Genomic DNA, 24,639 nt, shown 5'->3' on the forward strand with positions numbered 1-24,639 from the left:
GTGCATAAGAAAGTTACTTGACCCCCTTTCAAATAATTTGACGGATGGCCACTAAATCAGGAAGTGCACAGTAGTTACATTCAGTGGTTTTAAATGTTCTATCTAATGGAACCTTTTCTGTTTCGTATCAATTTCCATAGTGCAGGGGTGGCCAGACTTTCTGACCCTAAAATTTTCATATGGCAGACAGCTGCAAGACACACATTGTAAAATATGAAATGTTTGCGAGCAAGACATTTTAAATACTAGCATTGTGTTAAACTTGTTTTTAATTCTCTCTAACATTATAGTGGAATCTTGTACTTACTCTGTGCAGTACAGCAGTCGTTATCTCTTGATGGCAGTGAAAATACACAAGAACAAGGGAGAACATTGCAGAGCCTTCAGCTTGTGTGTCACTTTACTGTACTGTTGATCTACAGTGTATTAAACTTTAAATGTAACACTATGGTGTTTTCCCATTATTTTCTGTATACTATATGCACTTTAAATGAAATATATTTCGTTATGACTCAAAATATGAGAACTGCCCTGATTTCACCAAGAACACCAAGGATTTTTTTGTCAAGCTCTTCCCTTTAAAATCTGAAAGTTTGGTTTAAAAAAAAAAAAATAAATAAATTGCATGACTGCTGCGTGTATTAAATACTTTTGAGGGCTTTGTGATAATTTTGAAAGGGATCACAGTACCTGCTCATTAAACATGCATTCTCTAGTCTAGCTACAGCACTCCAATTTTATAAAAAGATTCATTCATCTGAATAAGGACGTTTGGCATGAGCGACATTCCATGCCATACAAAACCTGCTTGAGTCGTTACATCAGCTTCTTTACTGAACACCAAAAAGGAGTATCTACTGACTGCTGCGCCGTGCTCTTAGAGGCCAGCTCATTTCTCCTCAAGTCTGATCCAGGAGGATAGTTGGATAAAAAAAATTGTTGATTTGTTTCATAATGACGTTTGAGGTTGCTCGCCTTGTACAGTCTAACAGTGTGTAAACGATTTCTTGTTGATGAGACACACTGTTTTACATGAAAGCAAACTCATTCTCCCATTCTGGCTTAAAGCCTCATACTTTTGTTTATTACTTGTGGAGGGTTTGCTCAATGCCATTTTCTCCTTTCACTTGAGGTGATCAAAATATGCATGAGATCAAGTGACGAAATGTCCTTGCAGTGAACATGCAGGCTCAAAAGAAACTGAAGGAGAGAGAATGGAAGACAATAAAAGAACAATAAAACAAATTAATACAGAGAACAAAAATAATGAACTCATTCGAGCAGCAAAGTGTGCGTCATCCAGAATTTCACCAGGAGCTGCAGTGTGGCTCGCGGATTGGCCACCATCACAGTGCATTGAACAGTCAGGCCTGCCAACCTGTACAATTCTTTTGCCCATCACTTGCTGTACTGACTTTATAAATCACCATGTGCTTCAGACAAAGCATTTAAAAAGGGGGCATCTCTTGAAATTGGCTTGAGACCATGTGAAGGCATTAGAGCCCTCACAGACTCCGTAGTGAGACAGTACAGTGCTGTGAAGCAGGGCCACTCCATGAAAAAGCTGTCCCTTTCAGGTTAATTGTTAAAAATTAAATTAAATTAAAATTAGCACTTGGTATTATTCAGGTATAGCGGAGTCTATAAATACTTAACATATAACTACAAAACACTAAAATCATAAGAATCAAATTGAAAAAACCAAGTACTATTATTTCACAAACATTCCAATGTCTTAATCAGAACTAATCTGCTACACTCATGTTCAGTTTTTTTTAAATCTCCACGCTTTTACTGCTGTTTTAGCAATACACTGATATCAAGCCTACTGTTTTTTTGTGGAGTACCTACTTTACTGTGCACAGTCTCTCTTTCTGTCAGGACAATGGCAGGGGGTGTTCAGATCAGGAGTGTGATTCAATCACTCAAAATCATAGCAGTAAAGAGGGGTCCCAGCGCACCTGGAGACAGTGTCTGAGTCCATCACTAAATTAAATTTGAATGAAAGTCTTAATTCTACGAACAAGACACTAAGCTTAAATAAAGCACAACAAATTCCCTCAACACAAGGCATGAAAATCAGTCAGTTTGGACCTCTCAATTTCTATTACAGTACATCACTGCCATATGCTGCAATTCAGGGAGCAGATGACAAATACACACAGTCTTAGCAGAGCAATTGTATTTGCTATGTTCCACTAAAAATTGATAGATCCATGTTGGCAAGGCAGTCTCCAGCAACCCAAAAGAGCTGCCAGTCAGTGAGTCATGCTGCCTAGGGTGTCACAGCATCAGGAAGGCAGAGACAAGCGCTCTGCTCACCAAAAGGAAGGCGTGCAGCATTTTGTTAAAAACAAGAAGCTGGCAAAGAAGCAAGGACTTCAATGTGGTTCAATCTCACTCTAGGCCAGTGGTTCTCAAACTGGGGGACACTGACTGTATCCTGGGTGGGTTAGGGTTAAAGCGGATGGGTGAATGCCAGTGATGAAGCCAATCTGCTTGAAAACATTAAAAGTAGACCAGACTTATCCATCAATGAATTTAAAAAATGTGGACTGCTCCTTATGTTATTATATATATATATATATATATATATATATATATATATATATATATATATATATATATATACATACATACACATATATATGTCTGCCGCAACACAGCACCAGAGACCTTAGGAGACAACATGGGATACAGATATTGTACACAGAGATACTACAACGAGTAGAGAAATTACATTGACTATGCTAGTTGCACAGTGGGTTGTTTTGGTACAGAATGCCTTATTTTCTTTTAAGGTTAACAGCTTGTCGCTGTCAAAGAAGATACAGAAAAAACAAAAACAGCTTTGCATGCAAACATTTAGTTTATTATATCACCCTGTTACAATGGCCTGCAGTAATAACAAAACGTTTACTCAAATAATCTCATGCCCAGTCAGCAATAATGATATGGGAAATTGATTTTAGAACAACCGTATAAAGCTAACCCATAGATCCTTAGATAATATTTTTGATTAGGATGCTGAATGACTTTGTCTAACCAAATCAACAAGATGGTTTCGTTTGTTTACTGTCACCACAGGCTGTGCAGAGCATCACGCTAGGGTGTACAGTATTGTAAACAACGGCGTCTACTGTTCAGCTGGGCCACTGACACATTCCAGGAACCTTACCTACTGTACTACATGGTTCTTACAACTGGCACACAGGTAGCTAGGTACAGTATTTAATCTGAAGCAAGCATCATGCCTTACAGTACACAGAGAAGAATAAAGGATTCTCTCTCTGACCAAATATCCAACTATTTAAAAAGACAACAAAAACAAAAAAAAAATACATCTATCCAAGACAAGAGCTTTGCAAACAAATGTACAGTTGAGGATATTAACTATCCCCACCTAGTCACTGATGCCAGGCTGCTCTTATCATGCACTAGTGATGTAATGCAGTGCAAGACATTAAAAGACTTTGATGCATTTAGGGCCAGGACTGGCAAAGAAGAATACAAAAAAAAGTACACATTGTGTAAAAAAAAAAAAAATAATAATAATAATAATAATAATAATATATATATATATATATATATATATATATATATATATATATATATATATATATATATATATATATATATATATATATATATAGACACACACAGGTATACAGGATGCCCTTTTAAATTATGCCATTTTTTTCTCTGAACTACAGAACTACCCTGTTCTCTTTACTGCTGCCAAAAAAGAATGCAATACGAGGGAACACAAAGCCACTTCTTCTGGAATAGTGGCTTGAAACCTGGTTCCAGGAGACCTAGTTTGGGGCGACCTAGTTTGCTGTATCAAACCCCAAGTCACCCCTGATGTGTAATGCACTGGCCTGAAATCTAATCTCCTGAAATCAAGTTCCAAACCTCAGTGGCTTAGTGTTCCCTCAGCTTTAGTTACAATATCACAATCACATTCCATTCAGATTAAAATTAAAATGAATAAATAAAAGCACAGAGGAGATCCAGTTGGATGAAGCCAACTTTATGGAGCTTCACTATTTTTCTTAAATCAATCTATTTGGACTGGGCTCTGTGCAACTGAATTGGCTTGATGGTTTAAACACATTGGATATAGCAATTTGCTACTCAAATGAGGGACACTGCTGATCAGTTAGTTTGTATGACCAGTCTTTTCGCGTTTACAAAATACTGTAGGTGCCTTTTAAAACTTTCAACCAGTCTCAGCAACTTCTGTAAAACCTTGAAAGACTGGCCTTAAACAGTAATTTAAAAATAATATGAGGCAGATAGCTTTCTAGTAATCCAGTGAAGTAAGGTCACAGTGTTAAAGGTCTTTAAAACATTATTATTAAATCAGGAAAAAAAAAAAAAACACGATAACCATCAGGGCCGTTATGGTCAATCTTGTGTGACTTTTATATGAACATACTGCTGGGATCCAGGAACAAATACCAGCAATACTCTGAATGAAAGACATGAATCAGTCAGGCAGTGGAACTGGAGGAGTCTTGCAATAGGCATGAAACAACTGGCTTTCACAAGCCTATTTTGGATAGTCCAGTTTTAAATAGAAATGGCCTCATCTATTTATGACATGCAGATGGGATCCAGCCAACAGGTGGGACCCCTCCTCTAGCACAGGCCCCTTTCTAAATGAAATAATGCTGCCACACTTGAATGAACACTGGAAGTGCTATACATTAAATGTGCTGAACGATTTGATGGAAGCGCGATTCCTTTAAGTTGGCTGCAAAGTTTTTATAAAGGCAGGCTGGAGAAATGAAAGAGGGCTATTGTGTACAGTGGGCCAATTGACGCTGGCAGCACCTCACATTTACACAGGAACTGAGGTTAATGTTTTTAAAAGTCTGTCCGATTGGCAGGCAGAGAACAGAGGTCGCTTTTCATGAGAATCCAAGTACACAAACAATTTGGAGCTCAATTGATGACAAGTGGCCCAAGTGGTCGAAGAAAGGGGTGCGTCTGACTGTACGGCCTCTCTCCTCACTCCCAATAAAACCTGAAGGGCCTGCACCACACCCCTTGGTCGAAACAAAGGCCTGCTCTGTTCACCAGCTGCCCCGGAGCCAACTTTATGGGGCTTCATTATGTTTCTTAATAAATATGTTTGGCCTGGGACCTGGTGTCTGACTAAAATAGCCTAATGGTTTAGAAAGTGACGCACAAAACTAATTTGGTGATGTCATCTCCGGTGCTCTGCTGGATTACAAAACTGCTCTATCAACCCGGTTATGTAGTCTTGTGGTTAGGAGTTAGGACGGAGCAGCAATGCTATGTTTCCACTGCCTAATGTTGATCTGCACACATGCGTTCTTGTTGAGCCCATATTTAAAAGCAATTGTTTCTACCTGCTGACTGAACTAGAGCACATACAGGGCTCAAAGTTGCTCCCATATATGAAAAAGAATTAACTTTTAAACTCATTTTACAGAAGCTGGAGTTATATCGAAGATAGGGCTACATTAGTTCTGACTTGCTCATATGCTTCAAAACTTCCAAACTTGAGAGCACGGTAACACAGAATTAGTCTTTTTCTGCCTCAGTTTTCACCCAGCCATAAACTTGAACAGAAGGTGTAAAGCTGATGTTACACTTGAGTGGGTCTATATGGGGTTAACACTGCCTTCAGTTAAAGGCACAAGTGAAATGATTTAAGGGAGGCCTTCATTAGTGAAAGAACAGGGTTACACCAAGACCACAAAGTTATGATAATGGTTTTATCCTACCCTGAATAAATGCCTTGCGTCTACAGTAACATCCTTAATGGCTCTCCCCAATAAGGAGATCGTTAAAAAGTACACATTCTCAAAAAGGCTGCTTTGAGATCTTTTTTTTTTGTTTTTGTTTACTAGCACAACATAAAACAAAAACACTTGAAACACTGTAATCTTATTTTCCGCTTACAGATCCCATGAGATGGAGTGTACGTGTCCCTAAACGTTATGTGTTCAAACCTGCCTGTCTGTAGGCTGTAAAACCCACTTCAAATGAGTTCTCTGGAAACGCATTCATCAGCTCTGGAGAGGAAGGGATATGGGAAAGGCCGTTATTAAAATGTCGCTCCTCCGCTGAGAGCTTGTGGAGGAGTTTTGGGTGCGACAGGAGACCAGGCAAGGTTAGCCCACAGCAGGGATGATCCACTGTGTTGAAGGGAATGTACGAAGATGGGCAAAGTTACATCTTTTTAGCCCTAACAAACATAAGCCGCCATTAATATTAGGACCTATCAACAAATCAGTTGCAATCAAGGTGTTGGATGTGAATTTGAAAGGCTATTTAAAGCATTCCAGTAAATAGTATAGGAATTCAATACCATTGCTGGCACAGTCCATATTATTTCTAAAGTGCATTCTTATGCAGTGGTAAAAGACTATTGAGAATGAGTGGAGTGGTATTATACTGTTCTGGTACATACATTTCTTTACATATCCCCCCCCCCCCCAAAAAAAATTAAAGAAATATATTCTGACTACAGACTTCATGATTACGGATTATCAAGGTATTCTTTTTCCAGCCTTACGCATCTCCGTCAAGTTTTGAATTTCCTGAAAAGAGACACAGTATTTTTATATTTCTATAGATAAAAGTGGCCAATGGTACAGAATAAACAATAACCCTGTAATTAAGTGATCACTTTGTCTAAAATACAGAGACTGCATGGAACCTGCTGTAAGGACATCCTGTCATATATCCCGAGCCTCTCACAGTTCAGATAGTGGCTGCATTAATATAATTTAGCACATCAAAAAGCCTGTAATGCTGTAGCTTTGCTGAGACAGAAGGTGTGTAATACTGAAATGTCTTAATACACAAATCAAGCTCTCTCTAGGGTTTAAAAACACTTTAAAACAGCACTGCCATGTGACTGACCCCATCAATTGTGGTAAAAACAAAATCCCTTTAAGGGAAAAATAAAACAGGGAGCTATTTGGCATAGGCTGGCTGCAGAAAAAATAAAAATCACAGTGAGTGATACAGTAAAGGATAAAGAGTGCAGTCAGATGAGCCAGACTCAGTCGTCAAATGCACCTTTCCAATATCAACACAGTTTAGGGAAATCTCCTGTCAGGATGATTTAGGCTACAGCCTCTGTACCATATAAACAAACATCCCAATGTTCCCTTACTTTCAGTAACTAACTAATATATTAAAACTAACAGCCTACAGCATCCCAATAATATACACTAGTCTTATTTACTTTCTGAAGGTCAACACTGAACAGTTGCACGCTGCTTATACCAATTCAGAAGTACTTAATACCCGAGCACTGAGGGAACAAGGCCATCCTCTCTATTGCACTCAGACATATGCTGAAGTGAAGATCATGTGATTGCTGCTCAGCTGGTTTCTGGAGAACTCAAGCAGAATCATCAGCCGCTTCCATTTTCTATCTGTATTCTTCAGCGGTATACAGAACAACAAAGATCTTTTGACCCAGGTGCTCACACAGCAGTGCATTCCACTAGCAGTCTTCTGATACACTGACAAGACAGACAGTCTCCCCCCTGTTCGATAGAATTATTAGCATACCTTTGTGAACTTTCTCAGCTGAGTTCACAGCAGCCTGCAGCTTCTGATAAGGGTGAAATGATTAGACTGCACCGTTATTCCAAAGTTAGTGACCCAGGCCCTGCCTAATTCCAGTGTGGAACACTGCCTCAGCACAGGGTAAGGGGCTGCCTCAGCAGCTTCTGGTTACATAACTGTTTCTATAGTACAAGTTTAACTCTACTCATTTTTGGAAAACAACTTGACTACACTTCTTACAATGTTACCCCACAAATTAAAATTAGAAGTTAGTCTGCTTGAGTTTTTCTTAAAGGTTAACGCAGTTCCTGTAAGTCTGTAAACATATTTGTTAGAGCCATTTTACCATGTGGAATGACACAGACACTTGTGTTAGGGACACAAGAACTTGGAAATGACAAAATGAAATTATCCTGCAATCATGCAGAAGTGATTTCATTTTACCTATAACATTTTCCCCAACAACTACTACCACTCGTACCGAGAGCTGCTGGAACTGCTTTCTAAGAAATTTAATGTTGAAATGTACGACATGGTTTTATTTTTTTATTTTTTTTGCCAGCCCACTCAATATCTTGCAATGCACTGACAAAAGCCAACGGCTCTAGAGTTACAACCAGCATTTAAAAATAGCAGCATGTGTCCCCTTTCATCAATGCGATCATGCAAGCACTAAGAGAGCAGTTCACCAAGGGCCGCTGGGTATTGGCAGAGGCATTTGGAAGAACAAGGCTCGGGATGATCAATAGGAAGACAGGGTGATTAGCGAAGGTTTCAAAGGTTCCCTGTTCAAAGGCAACTCAAATTGTTTAAATGAATGCACTATGGGCTGCATGGTTGTCTGTCAAAGAGGTAGTAAAGCCATGAACAGGCTTGGCTAAAAAACACAAAGACAACCAGGCAGTCACACTGCACGCTGCTTAAGAGGAGGCAGGTTCAGCCAGCAGTGCAAGATTACTGCAATTAAAAAAGGGAGGTGCCAAGCACCTTAGGGCAGGCTGTTGTACTGTACTGTACTGTGTGAGAACAAGTGCTAGAAGGAGAAATTGGATACCAAACATATCCCAGGAAGATCAAAATCAAAACCATTAAAAGAACCTGATTTTTTTTTTTACTTTTACCAATGCTAAAGATGGAATGATCAATTCCATTAAACCGGATTAGATATTGGACTAGAATTTTAACTTTCTACAGCACACTATGGCTGTACTGTCCCTTGCAAAAGATCACAGGCATACCCACTAACTTGCATTTTAAAAAAAATAAATAGGAACCCGATTTAACTGTTTGTATTGTACGAATAGTAGTTGTAGTAGTAGTACGATGATGACTGTAGAACAACTATAGAATCAACTGCAATAATTAAAGATCAAGTTTGCTACACGGGGGGGGGGGGGGGGGGGGATGAACCGACTTCTTACCCAGCCCTAAACAGAGTACTGTATCCCATTCCTGTGTTTATGCTACACTTTGATAAGAAGCAGCCCTGCCTTTAGCACTTTTGTGAACAAGCTGATAAGATCTATTATATATTTTTTCTTTGGTTTCCAAGAATAAAAGGCCCCTATACTCCTTCTCCACTAGCACATCTGACCCGTGAGGGCTCGGTATGATATGGGTACGGGTGGTTCTCCACTGGCTATTTGTCGAGCCGAGCGAGAACCAAACCGTCCAACTCTGGCCTCGCAAGACATCTGAATTTGTCTGCGCGGCGAGCAGAGCCAGGGATGGGGTTAAGGATTTTCGTCATTACATTGCATCAGTCAGTACACTTCAGAAAGAAAAACAACAACATGACGTGCAGCGAGTGTGAGGAGAGAAAAGTACAGCCTTGGGACACTGAGGAAGTGCAGGCGCTAGTTTCTCTGGGCAGATAGAAGTATTACTTCAGGAAGATTAAGCAAATGGACATAAACCACCAGTATGGTACATTAAACTCAACTCACACTCAAACAGAAAATTCTACTACATTTCCCATCCTTGACCTTAAAGAAAAAAACAATTCTAAACTTATTTACAAAAACAGTCAAACAAAATACTGTACAGCTGAACCAAAAATATAGCTATGCCTCTTATTGCACTCGCAGTTTTTTTTTTTTTTTTTTTAAAGCACCCAAACAAAAACAAAAAAAAAATAGAAAAAACTACCATAACAAGATATCTCTGTAAAATCACACTTTTAACCCCCCTTAAGCAGAACTTATCTTTAGTAAGTCAATATAAATCGTGTTAATTATGTTGATTATAAAGACATTCCTAAATACACTTACAAAATATAGTGATACAAGATACAGCTGTACCGTTGGTCTGTTACTTTTTGAACACCACTTGTTTGTGCATCTTTTGGCAAACTGAGTTAATTAATAACAATAACAACGGTCTTTCATTGTGTGCGACGTCAGCTCGGCACTGCAGTGCAAAAACAACCCAGGCTCCCCTTAAACACACCACGAGGGCTCAGTACAGACCTGGTGCGGCTCGGTTGTACAGTGGAGAAGTGACACTAGATGAAGTACAATAGAACTGGACATCAATGTTTACAGGATTTTAGACTTATTAACCATGTTTTTATTATTCTATTGCTGGAAACATGTGTGCTGTACAGGACTGTTCTGCATTCTTTCAAGGGTATTGTGTTTGTGCAATGTTATCACATGCTTTCAATGTACCATGTTGTTCTTGCTATTGAGAATTTAATGTAACCCCTGTACTGAACACTGTGTATTTTTAATAACACATGCTATTGTTACTTCTATTTGCTCACAATTACATCTTTGCTTTCGCTTTTTCAATAATTCTACTGTTTGTAGATATTATTAAGCAATTTCTTCAAGCTGCTGTGAGACTGCCTGGAGCACACCTAACGGTTGCAAGTTCTTTTTCTATAGCTTGCACACAGACCATTATTGCAGAAAAGTGGTTTTTAAACCTATTTCAAGGCAGTCCCTTGATGTGCACATTTAGGTTTAGAAATTGTTTTCTGTGCAGCCTCCTGGCAGGCTGAAGTTATTCTCAAATTCAGTTTCTTCCTTGGTTATTGCATATAAATATATACAGTACAGAATCATCCATAACAATAAAAACACTCATAAATGTCAAACTTACTAAACAATAAGCCAAGCAAACTAACATCTCGGTTAAAGTGCTTCCATCACTGGTGAAGGCCCCAACTGAAACATCTGTCTGGTTGACTAACCTTTTAAAAAGCTTTAACATCAGTAAAATCTGCCTGGTGGATTAACTACTTTCACCCAAGGTATCCAATGTTTAAATTAAATATAGCAATGTGCTGTGTGAACCATGCTTTTGTGATAGCCACCATTACAGAAAAGTGATTTGGTTGTTTAACTTGATCTGATACTCAGCTGACCCCTATGAAAGCAGACAAAACGGATTTTGCACCAGAATGGGTTCATCCTGTAATAAATATCTTCAGATAACAACAATCAGCAACAAGTCAGTTACAGCATGCTACCCTGGGAAATTACCTCCCAGCACGTCCCACTTGGAGATAGCTGTAAAAAAAGGAAACTGCCCATGCCAGGTCCCTAATGGGGGCAATCTCCCTCAATCACTTTGGGGTGGTCCTGTAAACAACTGTAAAGTTTTGTTTGCAAATCCCTCTGCAATTAATTAGAAAAAACACTGTAGCAGTTACAGTGTGGTTTAAAGCTGCAGTGTCTTCACTGTGATGCTCAGTTTTACACTGAAATAATTCCTGTCTGTGTAAAAGTACTTAGTTTAGCTTTTTGTGAACTGGACTGTATACTAAAGGATGCAACCCGGGTTGACTGTCCATTCTGTGCACATGTCTAAAAAAAGTAGTTTTACATCTTAATATATTATCTGAAGAAGCACACCATATACTTCTATAGACGATTTATAGAAAACACCTATAAAATGTTATTTTCAACATTGGCTTAACAGCACAGTGTGACCATTTAATGAAAAGTACCAGTGTATTCGATATTGGAAAAGCATTTTTAAAACCCGAAAACTTTTTTTTGCGGAAAATGTCATTGTAATTGCAATGTTGTTAGTGTGGTTTAATATATGAAAGGTATTTTTTAGGGCAGTAAATGCTGCTTATTTAAGGTTATATTTCATAGATGTGGGCTTCATGGGCCTCTGACCGCAGGTAAACATCGATTTAAAACAAGTCCCAATGCTTTTAACATTCACAAATTCGTTTTAGGATCGAAATCTGGAAGACCCATCATTACCACAAAAATACCTAGGGCTTGTTTGCTGTTGATGACCTATCAACACAGGTTAAAACCAGATACTCTCACTAGGGCCATATAGTTCAGTCAGCAAGAGGAGACTCCTGGTGTGATCTTCCTTGGTATTCCTGGAGAGTGCATGTAACGAGATGCAGCCACCTGACAGATGTTTTCTCAACAAAGCGAGTGGGCCAAAGCGAGAATAATAAAAAAATAAATCAATAAGCAGCTTTGGGCTTCACTGCTGAATGAAAGATGTGGGCTCCCATTTCTGATGGGACTGCATCAGCTGTCAAAATCCAGGACTGGCCAATCAGAGCTGGTTTACACACACTCCTGTTTAATGCATTACAGGAAGAAAAAAATACAAAATGCATTACAAGTTAGGGTACATTGTGTAGGCATACTGTGTGTACCCCTACACATGCAGCACTATGATCAGGAAGGAAAAGGGTTATTACCCTGTAGATAGCTGAGACCTTTCAACCGTGCGTATCTGCAACTACCACTTGTAATGAAGGACAACTACTTTTACAAAAACCTGCCTACTTCTTCACGAAAGAAACCATAATATAAAAAAAAAAAAAAAAAAAAAAATGAAAGCATGGCCCCAGGACTGAATTTATCACTGCTGTGCACCAAGTTCTGTACAGCTGGATGTCTGAGATCAGTGCAGTTTGTATCATTTACAACGTCTTTGAAGATCTCACACAATAATCCACAGTGGAAATGGCGGTGTGATTTGCCACTAGAAATGCTAGTCATTTTTTTTTTTGTATTAACTGTGAACAAGCAGCTTTCTAATATATTAAATATTTCCTTTTTAGGGGTTAGTAAATATAACTTGAATATTATTATTATATTTAGGATTGTTGTTTTTCTGTGTTCATCCCCCCCTGGACTTTTTCTTCCCCTTTAAGAATTTGATTGATCCCTGCTAGCCATTGAGTAGCAAAACTGGTCTAATGTACACATTTTGGTGCCTGCAGAACAAAGAATCTGCATGCAAATGAGGGTGCAACATTTTGATAAGCGATTAATCTATAAATTAAAAAAAGAAATAAATGCAGGACACACTATTACAATCACTATTCGTAACTGTAATAACATTAATACAGACTAGTCACTTATTAACATGCTGTGCTCTTGTTTTAGCAATCTTCATTCTGCGCTTAATGAGAAAGTAAAGATTTGGATTTAAAAGCCTATTTAGTTGTTTCACTTTAAAACCCCATCAATTAAAGTGATTTTCTGGCAAATTAAAAAACAGCCACATTTTGCGGAAAAAAAGGCCAGTTGGCAGCACTGCAGCTGACATCCGACAGGCCAGACGGAAGGCTACCGCGGACAGATTTGGCCGACGGGCCGTCAATTGAAGAATGCTGTTCTAGCCTGAAACAGAAAAAAAGATCAACAGCAAAAGACTAAAAGGCACTTGAGAATGTTTTACTAATGACGTAACAAAGAGCACCACACTAGCTTCAGATCACCTTTCCGTAGGCTGGATTCGAAGCTGGCGCTAGGGAATGATATAACTTTGCTGTTTAAGCACAGCATGCTATTTTTACACAGGTATTCTAACATGGCTACACAAACGCAGATGCATTAATTTTCGCAGCTGTTTTTCCTTTGGCTCAAATGCTGAACCAGCAATGCCCAATATCAGTGAAGGACAAGGCTGATCTACGTGTAAATGCAGCTGCAGCATTAGCACGTTATGCCTTAATATTGCAGTATCCCACAATCAAAGTTCAGTTTTACACCGAAATACAATTCTTTGATGCTAGTTTTAATAGTTTGGCCTGTGCACTACAGTACCTTCAGAAAGAAAGACCTTAAAAGACAGTTTGTTCTTAAAAGTTCAGTTTGTTCAGCCCACCTGTCCAGAAACATGCATTGTACTAATAGGCATGCTTCTGGTAAGCACGGTTACACTGTTGTGTGTACTGCATGACACAGTACAGTCACACAGCTATCATATCCATAGGTTGTGTATGAATCACAACTGGGTTACTAAACATTTGCTGCAGCACATGCTTTCCTTTGTAGAGCAGTGCCATGTTTTAAGTAAAACAACAAAGCTAACAAATGACAAAGAACAGACTGTTCACTGGGCTGGACCACAATTCAAGTGCTGCTAGTTTAATTTGATGCAGCTGTGTAGGCTTTTACAGTTCAGCTGACTTCAGTTAAAACACTTCAGCTCCTCCTGCCCTAGCTGTGCTATATGGCATTTGTGCCGACTGACTTAGTCCAAGATTTTGCATACTGTATATGGGACCAGAGAAGATTGTGCATACTGTATACGGGAACAGAGAAGCTAATGTAACTGCATCCAAGTGCCTGCCATTTTGGTTCTGGGTGCTCTATAGTTTACCTAACTATACAGGCAACTTTAGAGTCTCAGTGGACCCAGTTTCCTTTACTTTACTCCATAAGTCTTACCCTAGTCTAAACTATGCAAGCAAGGAGAAAGCTTTTACACCAATCAGTTAAAATTCACCACAAAACATCACTGTGCTCCTACACTCTGTCAAGCAGATAAGACAGTTAGGATAAATCCATTAACCTCTCTACGTGTGCAAGATTATCAGGGGGTACCTGGGTGAGGGGTCAATTTACACAATGTGTGACTGATTCGAATAGGCAAGTTACCGAGCTTCAGTTTTAGTGCAAAGTTTGGACCACTTTCTTTTTTTCTTTAAAAAAAAACAGTTATTGTTTTCTGAAAAGTAGTAATATAAAACCCCAAAAAGGTTAAGTTAACTCTGTTGATTCTTTGTTGCAAAATTTGCCAAATGTTTTCACAGTGAGCAAAAGCAAACAATTCCAAACTGAACTGACCCCTACAGTAAACGGATCCCACAATGTGACCAAGCTAGTATTCAAACCAGGCTAAGAGCCATTTACCCTGGCCAATCTGCCTCCCTACTCCACACAAACCAGAAGAATGTTTACATGTTATTTCTGCCAACACAACGCCTCCTTTTACAGAATATCCCCCCAAAAAACACAACCACACCCCAAATGAAATCTGTACACTGCAAACAAGAAAGAAACAGTTACCTATAAAAGAAGCAATCACAACAAACCAGAACGCCCATGCAGCCTCTTCAAAGGGGGGTGGGGTGGGGCGGTGTCTTCCTTGCCCCCCCCCCCTCCTGCTCAGGCTCTTAAACGACCAGTCACTGAAGTGTTGGACACCTGGTAGGAGACAGCAGCATTGCAGCCTAGTGTAGCTTCCACTTCCCTCTCCAGCAAGAGCCTCCTAGGAAGGGACGCATTGTAGAGTGCAGGTATTTCTCATGTAGGAGTCAATGTTACAGTAGATGACGAATCTGGCACTCAGAAGCTGATGTTAAATGGTGAAGAAACAGCAGCAGAGTCGACGACGACAGTTGTAGCAGTAGCAGCAGCAGAACGATCATGCAAACTGAGCTGCTCAACTTCACAACAACCGAACGCCAACCTCTCTCTCCTGCTCTCTCGCTCTTGCTGGCTATGGCCTGGAAGGCGGGAAGATTAGGTTGGCAAAAAGGACTTGCATAAATAACTGCTGACTGTAGTACTGGAGCTGCTGTAGCCGACCTCTCCGCAGGGGGGGGGGGGGGGGGGGGGGGGGGGGGGGGATTATATATATATAAAGCTTTTTCCAGGCACTTTCTCCTTATCAATCCAAAAGGTTTAGCTTTCTCTCAGGGATTACATCAGCACTCTTAAAGGTGCAGAGTCCAATATGATTTTAAGCATTTCTACATACTATATTTAAAAAGGTTGTTAAGGCGGTGTTGAAAATACCATATGTACACAGTATGTTTCATGTAAAAAAAATATCAAAACAAAAAAGCTCAATCTGGCACAAAACAAAGCTGAGCAACAGCAAAGCTCCAAAGAACGTATAATCTACTGCTGCAAGTACAGTATGTGCAGTAATGGAGGAAGCTTGTGTCCATCTGCAACTGTGAATAACAGCAACCAAGATAGTACCTTGATTGTTGACATTAGGTGGACAGATACCTCTTGGTTTGACTGCCAATGCAAATCCAGTAAAGCAGCCCCACCTTGAGTAGAATGTGGAACATCATTGTGCTACTGTAATCACTGCTACTGTAACAAATTAACTGCTTACCTGTTTATTGTGTTTTCTATATAATGGCAACACAAATTAGTCTGCAAAACAAAGCAAAAGACTGAAAGAAAAATTCTGATTGTAGAGATATGTGTGGACTGGTGCTAGGAACCCTGGTTTAATCTATTAAACCAAGACAGACTTAATTATTAAATAATGAAATGTGTACTACAGTATGACATTTGCCAAATACTGTTTCCAAATAGTCCTATATTTATTTGAGATGCATTCCTGGGAATTTAGGTTGAACTGAAGGACAAGCTCTTACTTGAAGGTTGACCCCAGGCCCACACATGTTTTACAGCAAATGATCATAATTTTAAAGGTTATCCTTGTGAAGTCGGAGCTCTTCCAAATGTTCTTGAACGGATGTTTGCATCCTTTGCTGCAATGCACAAGTTCGGTAGAATAGCGAAGCCAATGCAACTGCGATTTACACTACCTACAGGGTTGGGTCAGGATCTGGTGGTAGTGTTTTCTGGAAACAGAAAATTGGACCAGCTATAGATTTGAGGATCAGACAGTGTATGCAGCAACAACTAACCAAACATGCAGTACAGGTACACTGGCCCTAGTGGTCAGAAGTGAAATGAGTTTGGTCTCAATTTAGATAGCCATATCAGTGTTTGTGCTACTACCCACTGCTACTCTGTGGATGAAAAGAAATAGACCCCAAGTCTCAGGTCTCCAATTCAACACACTAATAAATAAATAAAGCCTGCAGCAGGCATGAATAACACCTGAGAACCAGTAGGGCCAGAGCCTACAGCTGTCAGTGACCTGTTTCCAATCTTTCCGCTTCATTAAGTCACATGTTTAAGATCTGTCTGCCCCTGACAGGCTCGGATTTATGCCTCCAGGTGCACAATTAAGCAACCTGATGTCAGTGAACCATATACAAGCAAATATGAGATGCCTGTAACTGAGAGCACCAGCATAGTGACAAATCCTGGCTAACTTTGGGCCCAGATATGATGGCGTATCGCTTTTCGGTAAGTTTTCAGTTCCCAGAGGCCCCAGTCTTGCCTTATTTGTAAATTCTGTGCTAATGCTCAGCTTGGACACAAAAAAAAAAAATATACTAAAACAACAAATCTATTAAAGTCTGTTATTCAGTGCACTGGAAAACTTGGATGTACAATATATAAAAAGGCAATATGTACTGTATCAGTCATTATAAAAAAAGTATGCCATGCTGATGTGGAAAAAACATTCTAACCAATTTGAAGGACACCAGATCATAACAACAACAAAAAAAAAAACAACACAACCCAATGCACTTTACAAAATCAGATTTTCAGCATAGCAATGATCCGATGGCCCCATTCATCAATACTTGGAATTGTTTGTAGTTTTCTTAAATCGTAACATGATATTAGGAAGTTACTGCAATAACAAATAGCTCTGCAGTGTGCTTTTTTTCCCCCCACAGCAGCATTGTAAAATGTCCATATTTAGGTAGGGTAGGGTTACCTTTCTTAATGCTGGAAAATACTCAGATGTTCGATGGAAATCACCAAAACTCCAAGAAATTCCCTAGGCGAGACAGGTTGCACAAAGCACGCTATTGTAACGTTACCAGTATATTATCGTACTATTAAAAGTATCTACCAAACACATAATAGTGTGGAGAGACTTTTCAAACAGTCAATTACTTGATATAAGATCAGATTTACAGAACATTTGTGCCAACTGTTTCATTTTTCAGAACTAGTAATAAATAGCTAGGGTAGATAAAAGCCGCCTTTAAAATAATAAACAACAACAACAGACTTTTTAATTCTAGTTTTTTATTCCACTTAGAAAAAAAGATGGCGCAAACCCTGTGCTGCTTGCACTGGAGTGCTTTATAGTAAATATAGCCCAATATGTCTAGCGAAGTCAGTACGGTGAGATATATAGGATTTTTCTAATCTCAAACATACAGTAGACATATAACTGGAGAATAAAAAAAAAAAAAAAAAAAAACACATATACCGTTTATATTTTTTAAATTAACGCTGCAGTGTTTATTTTAAATTGCCTAAAACAGCTGCAAAGTTTGGTGCTTATTTGATGGTGGCGTTTCTTGGAAGTAGCACTGTTTTTGAGGGCACGACCTTCTTGTCCAATGTGGTATATACACATATCCTGTTTATTTGGTTTTTTTGTTGTGTGCGCCTTATTTGAGGGTGTCGTCTATAACAAATCTGGTAACTGAATGCAGTGTTAATTTAAGGCTATACGGTATACAGTGGATGGTCGCATAACCACCCTGATCAATTAACCGCCTCACTAAATCAATAAATAAATATTAAAAAGTAGGCTGCAGGAGTAATGGCTCTGCCACAGGCCTGGCGCATGTTGATTCCAGTTAGACTGCTGGGTGCTCTCTGTAATGTTTGCATGTTCTCTTCTGTATGGCTTATGATTCACTCTGTATCACATCAATGGCTCAATGCATTGAACAGCAACAGTCTGGAAGTAGGCTTTCTATTAAATACAAAGCTGATTACTGGCTGGAGATTAGGTGGGTTTTTATGGTAATCCCCAGTTGCCGTGTGACCCCTGGGGCAAGCATCATAACCTTCCACTGTCTCAGCCCTTCGAGACAATTTTCTACTACCACTAACACTCTAAATGTCACAGCTGAGCTATTGTGTGAAAAGTAAAAAAAATACAACAGTGGTCACAACAAATATGGTATTGCATGACACCTACATTTAGCTAAGATTTCACATAGTGGGAGACACTTGCATAGTGGTGCATTAACTGTAACAACCGAGAGAAAACTCAAAAGCAATCCTTTACTATTTCAACTGAGAGCAATGTTTGATACAGCCAATTGGCTTCAGTGGACATTCTTGGCGGGTCCTCCCTTGGTGCCTTCTTTACGCCTGCCCACATCAGGATTAACAGAAATATTACACATTGCACAAAAACAAAAACAAAAACACATACTGATACTAACTTTATAGAAATGTGTTATTTTACTGCTAGATAGAAATATAAAAAACAGAGCTAGTCAAACGTACTATAGCATAGGCGTTTGAATCATTCCAAGTTTTACTAAGAGTTGATAGGACACACCTGAGCTTTTTACACAGTGTGGCTAATCAAGCTTGTTAAAAACGAGTAATGGTAATCAATCACGCACCTGTTCAATAAAAATACATCAACTCATACATTAATGGAAACATGCTTCTATTTAACGGGCTGTTTCCCATACAGTACACTGGTTTATTTACCGGTATTGTATTTTATTACATAAACTCTTTGAAATTAAACATTTCAGCTACACATTAAACCTGTAAAACACGTTTACACATGTAGTTAACCTATATTTTGTACTGACCTGTTGCCCTTGTTGCTTTAGTAGACTGAGCACTTGATTACTTGTAACATTCAAATAATAATAATAATAATAATAATAATAATAATAAGCTTGCAGAGGACTGTCAATGGCTGTGACTACTTTTGGCTGTTAAGTATATTTTCAATCTATATACCCTAATTGCAAATGTGCTTTTACCCAACTAGTGTTTTTCTTTTTTTTTTTGTACTACAGTACAGCAATCTACACAGATACGTTTTTTATTTTTTTGATTTGTACTGTAATGAATATATCGTACATGTTATATTACTGGTGTAATATTTGCTGCCTTTAAAGTTTTTTGCAATGGAAGCCAATCCTTGCATACAACATAAATGAACTCTTCACAACATGAAAATGCAGTGCTACACTATATTATGTTATGCTTGTTTCAAAAGAATAGCGAGTGTCGTTTTCTACTACAGCTATTTTGTGCTGATACAGTATTTTTATAACAGTACCTGTAACACATTGGTTTCCACGTTATACGTGTTAATTGTGATTTCTTTATAGCGCATTACAGACAGCATTTACTTAAACGCACATTCATAGCGTTGCAATATACCGTTATATACAATCAATACTGCTTACCTATTTAGCGTATAGGAGCCATTCCTCTTTAACCTCATACCGGCAGATAGGAATCGAATAAAGTAATCCAGAATGGATCCGTTTTGCGTCCTCGTTTTGACAAAAAAAGTTATAAAACAAACAAAATAAAAACAGACGGACACCAGGAGAGACGCCTTTTCCAGCGGCTGTGGGTGTGACACAAAGAGGAGGGCTAATTAATTAAGCAACAGGGCACAGCAATCCCCGCCTAACCGTGTCTTTCCTTTCACCGGTGGTGTCAAAACAAATCTCAAAATGAAAACGGACTCCCCTCTCTTTCTTCAGAGATGCGAATGGCATTTTATGGCAATGGGGGGGGGGGGAGAAAGTGAACTTCTAAACCAGACTCCTGACTGCTAGTGCCCCCCACCCCCCACCCCACTTTGCCTGTCCTGGGCAAACTGCCCAGCTTAAATCAAGGCAACATCGTCTGATGAAGCTGCTGGGCTTCCCTTCCTGTGCAATCTAACTTCCCACATGTACACAACTAACCTAGACACAGCTCTCCTGCTCAGCTCCTGACAAAAATAATATTTAAGCAACTTATATATATTTATAATGAGATATTCACATTAAGTCCTCTTGCCCCCTGCCTCTCTAAATAATCACTGCAAGCACTTGGTCCTCTCAAGTTTCATAGGCTTTGTCTTCTACTAATGTGTACAGTGTAACTCAAGCCAAGCTAAACTGGCCAGACGAAAGGGGGCCAAATCTTCAGGGCAAGACATATCAGCTAAGAATAGAAGCAACAATCTGCTTAACCCCTAGTTTCCCACAGTCAAGAACTTCACTGCGTATTGCGTACCCCCCAGGGGAAGTATACTGTAAGTTTAATGCAATAAAAGTGGTAGTAGCGTGAATCAAGAATAGGTTTACAATAAAATACCAAAACCTCACCAGCTCTCACCAGTGTAATTACTACAATACTATTACAGTAGTGTGCAGTACTGCCCCAGATGCCCTCGCTTTCACCCCCTCACATAAAATTATATTCAGAGACCTCCTGTGAAATCTGACTTCCATCCGAAACTATTTTCAGGCACATTAGAAATAAATTAGCTGACAGAGCTGACAAGAAGCTGTGAAAACAGGTCGAGATTGCAGTGCAAAGGCTAGGAATGTGATCCTTTCTTCTTCCCTTGCAAGGCCTTGTCAGATTCAGGCACCAGACAGTGAGTTTAAAGGACTGGCTTTGGGCCCAGGGGAATATGTGCTGTATTTCAGTCACCAAACCTGGCTTTGGGCCCTGGGGAATATGTGCTGTATTTCAGTCACCAAACCAGAGGTGCACGGAAGGATTCCAGCAAGGCTTGCAATTCTGCTCAGAGAGATGCTGTACACTGCTCTGGAATCTATGCTCTTAGTGTGTTAGTGGTGCTATATTATATTAACAGGATCCTGGGGTACCCCAACAAAGTGCTCAGTGTTTGTCATTACGTAACAATTGTCAACCGTAAATGTGCAATGTAAAGACCGTGATCAACATCTGTTCCATCACTAAGTAGACAAGACATTATCCATGCTTTTAAAAAAGGAGCTTTTACTCAATTCACCATCAAAGTAGACAGTTTCAGGTTTAAAAAAAAGAAAAGCTTAATCCTGTTGCAAACTGACTATTCTTGTTTTTTTACCCCCTCATTAAAACAAACTGCCAGTTCCGAATGAAACGTCAATGTTAAAAAAATAAAGCAAAACAAACTATGCATGCCAACAGGGAGCATTGGCTGGCGACCAAATTAACTTGCATTTGGTGGGAGAAATCCGAGACACATCAAGAGCCTGCTTGGACCTTACAACCAACACGTTCAAATGGCAGATCTTGGTATTCTTAACTTAGAAGTGGATTAATTTAACAGAGGACATTAACATTGGGGTGTTACTGTAGGAATACTGGATCGAATTCAGTTCAAATCTACTAAAAACGGGGATTTTCAAAACCTACCAGTTGTGTAAAATACACCAAGTACTGAATATCTTATGAAAGCTATAAATAAACTTCTTGGAATGTCTCATGGCTTGTGAAACTGCAGTACTACTCCTTTAACTATTGCTACCATGCACTTTGTGCTCAGTGAACTGTGTTCCAGAGGTGAAGGGAAAGGGAAAAAAAAAAAAAAAAGGGGAGGGCTTGTCTGCCAGTGGACTCCATCCCACCATGCCTGGTATAAAATAGACATGGAGCAAATTTTAGAACTATTACACATTGCCAGTGAACTGCCAACTGTACAGGATAGCCCAGAGCACAAAGCCTGGTGCTCAACCACAAGACAACAGTTAAAAACATTATCTGAACAGCAGGAAACATCACTTGACGTGAACCTTAAGCTAAAACTCATTGTCATATTAATTTTAGTTTTTCTGATAATTTTATCCTGAGTGATTCCATAACCTTTAATATGATTAAAGACAATAAAGAAAATATAAAAAACTTAAAAAAAAGGGTATTTTGCACAGTTCAAGGAATTCTTACTGCCTATGGAAAAAAACCAAACACAGATCCGTTTGCATAGAAGTTACAAATAAAAAATGACATTTCAAAACATGGCTGTGTCCACAGGATTTTTTGCTTTTTAGGTATTTGCATGGGTCTATGTGGATGTTCTGTTTAGGAGCATGGCTGAGAACATTGGTTCATGTGCATTGTGTTTGAATGCATCTTCCTTTCTCTCTGCATACAGTTTCTTGGGCTGTAAATCCTCCATCTTCCAAGCACAAAACCTCATTCCCATTAGAAAATGAAGACTGTTGGCACACACTAGCAAAGCAGTGCTTTGTAGCCAAGTCAGCTGTTTCTGTTTTTCACCACAAAGCAGCCATGCGGTGGATAGCATTCAATTAAAGGAAACCCAATTACCGAATGTGACCTACAGTTCTGCAGCAGTGGAGATACGGTATAAGGGACAGAATATGGGAGAGTAAACCTTATAAAGCACAAGTAAGAACCAACCTGCAATCAGATGTTGCTCCACAGTTAAGAAACAGTAAGCCATGAAAATCCCTTTGCATAGCATAAACAACAAACTGTTTAGATGTTAAGTCTGGAGAATCAATTAATGTTTTTTAATCTATAAAAATATGAATTGATTCAAATAAGTTTAGCTTCACTTGCTTTTTTGTTACTTAAACCTAATCTTAAATAAAATAATTAAATGTTTTTTGCATTTAAAAAGAAAATACGAAAGCACAAACTTCTAGTATTTTAATGTTTAATTGTAATGTGAAGGTTCATACTTTATTTTGGAGTACTATTTAAAATTATACTGGACATCTGATCATTCTAATGCTCTGATTAAATCAATGAAAAAAAATGTCAAGTTACATTAAAAAGCAATCAGAGCACCACCTAGCAACAATATATTCCATCCAAGCAGGTTTATTCTGGGTTAGAATTAGCCTATTGGTATAATTTGTTTACATAGTGTGGAGAACACGTTATGTGTAGTAATATATAGGATTCACTATGCTTAGTCTTTCCCCACAAACAAGCACCCACTGTACTTCAGGACATTTCAGGCAGCCGCAAAGTCCTCAATGATGAATAGCACACGTGTATTATTGCAGCCAGGCTTCACTCAGACTGACCGATTCCTTTTGCTGCAGTCACTGCAAAGGAGTCATCTCCAGGATTGCCAACCCGTCCACACCGAACCCCCTTCATGGTGACCGGGTCTTCACGTGGCATCCAACTGGTTAGTCAAGCGGGTGTATAAAGTCAACACAATTACAGCTACATAGAATAAACCCCATGATACAATTGTGATGCTGGAATGGAAAGAGCTTAAACTTGGTTCCGAAACTCCCCTATTTAATAAGGAGGTAAAGAGCATAATTAATTTAATAATTTTTCATGAATGTAGGATTTAAGGAAACTCCAAACTATAGGAGTTTTTGAACCAATCAAGCTATACTTAGTCAAATTAACTGGTCACCACTCACGGCACAACTGTCACCTACCAAAACGTTTGACATCATGATTAAATTCAGTTTTACCTGTTAAACTTATGATGGCATGTTTGAATTTACATATGGATTTACCAATAGAGGGAGGCAATAACTCAAAACAGAACTACAAGGCAAAAATATGAAGACAGCATGTCCCAGTACTGTAGACCACACACGTTTAAAAAGATAGTGGCTACACTGGAAAGGTTTTTGGCGTTATTCTCAACGTCATTAATTGAACATAGTGTTTAGAAACAAATTCAACAAGATCTCTTAAAAACTTTCCATTGCCATTTGCAAAAGCAGGGGATGCTTACAGAACAGTAAACAAGCTACAAGGCCACAGCAATGAACTGAGAGCCCAATGCAGACTGGCCTCATTCACTGCTTACAACATTCTTCTATAGTTTAGACTTCTGTGCTTCATTCCCCTTAATAAGACCACCATACTCGTGAACTCAAAGAAGCATGTTGCCACATTTCCATCTGCACCAGCAATGTAAAAAACTCAATCTCATCTCATACCTACAGTAATATCAAACTGGAGGCTGCAGGTTGGGTTTAATTGTACGAGCAGCAATGTGTGTGTGGAAAAATAAACAGGAAAGACTTGGCTCTACCTTCAGTAGGGAGTTCAACCAGAACTTCAGACACTGGCATATAACAATACATTTATTTATTTTTTTTATTAAAAAAAAAGTTATACCAACATTTTTTAAACAAATCTTTCTCAATGTAAAGATGTGTTTAAAGATGTGCGTACATGTGTAACATTTGTACGTGGAGATACGTGATATTCTTGCACGTTTATACAGGCACCT

General features: G+C 39.0%; 1 protein-coding gene across 3 annotated transcripts in view; it reads right to left on the reverse strand.

Moving 5' to 3' along the window:
- LOC121329796 (MOB kinase activator 2-like) overlaps nucleotides 1–24,639 on the reverse strand; it is a 78,646-nt gene that overhangs the window by 24,099 nt on the left and 29,908 nt on the right. Inside the window, exon 1 of one of the 3 annotated variants that reach the window (XM_041275611.1) lies at nucleotides 19,856–20,118. The exons of 1 other annotated variant lie outside the window; for it this stretch is intronic. In XM_041275611.1, the coding sequence (XP_041131545.1) occupies nucleotides 19,856–19,893 (38 nt within the window). In that variant the 5' untranslated portion in view covers nucleotides 19,894–20,118. Of the gene's footprint in view, nucleotides 1–14,849; nucleotides 15,226–19,855; nucleotides 20,119–24,639 lie in introns of those variants that run through there. One more of the 3 variants, XM_041275612.1, reaches the window with a different exon arrangement.

The sequence above is a fragment of the Polyodon spathula genome, chromosome 17 (genome assembly GCF_017654505.1).
Source record: "Polyodon spathula isolate WHYD16114869_AA chromosome 17, ASM1765450v1, whole genome shotgun sequence".
Classification (NCBI taxonomy): Eukaryota; Metazoa; Chordata; class Actinopteri; order Acipenseriformes; family Polyodontidae; genus Polyodon; species Polyodon spathula.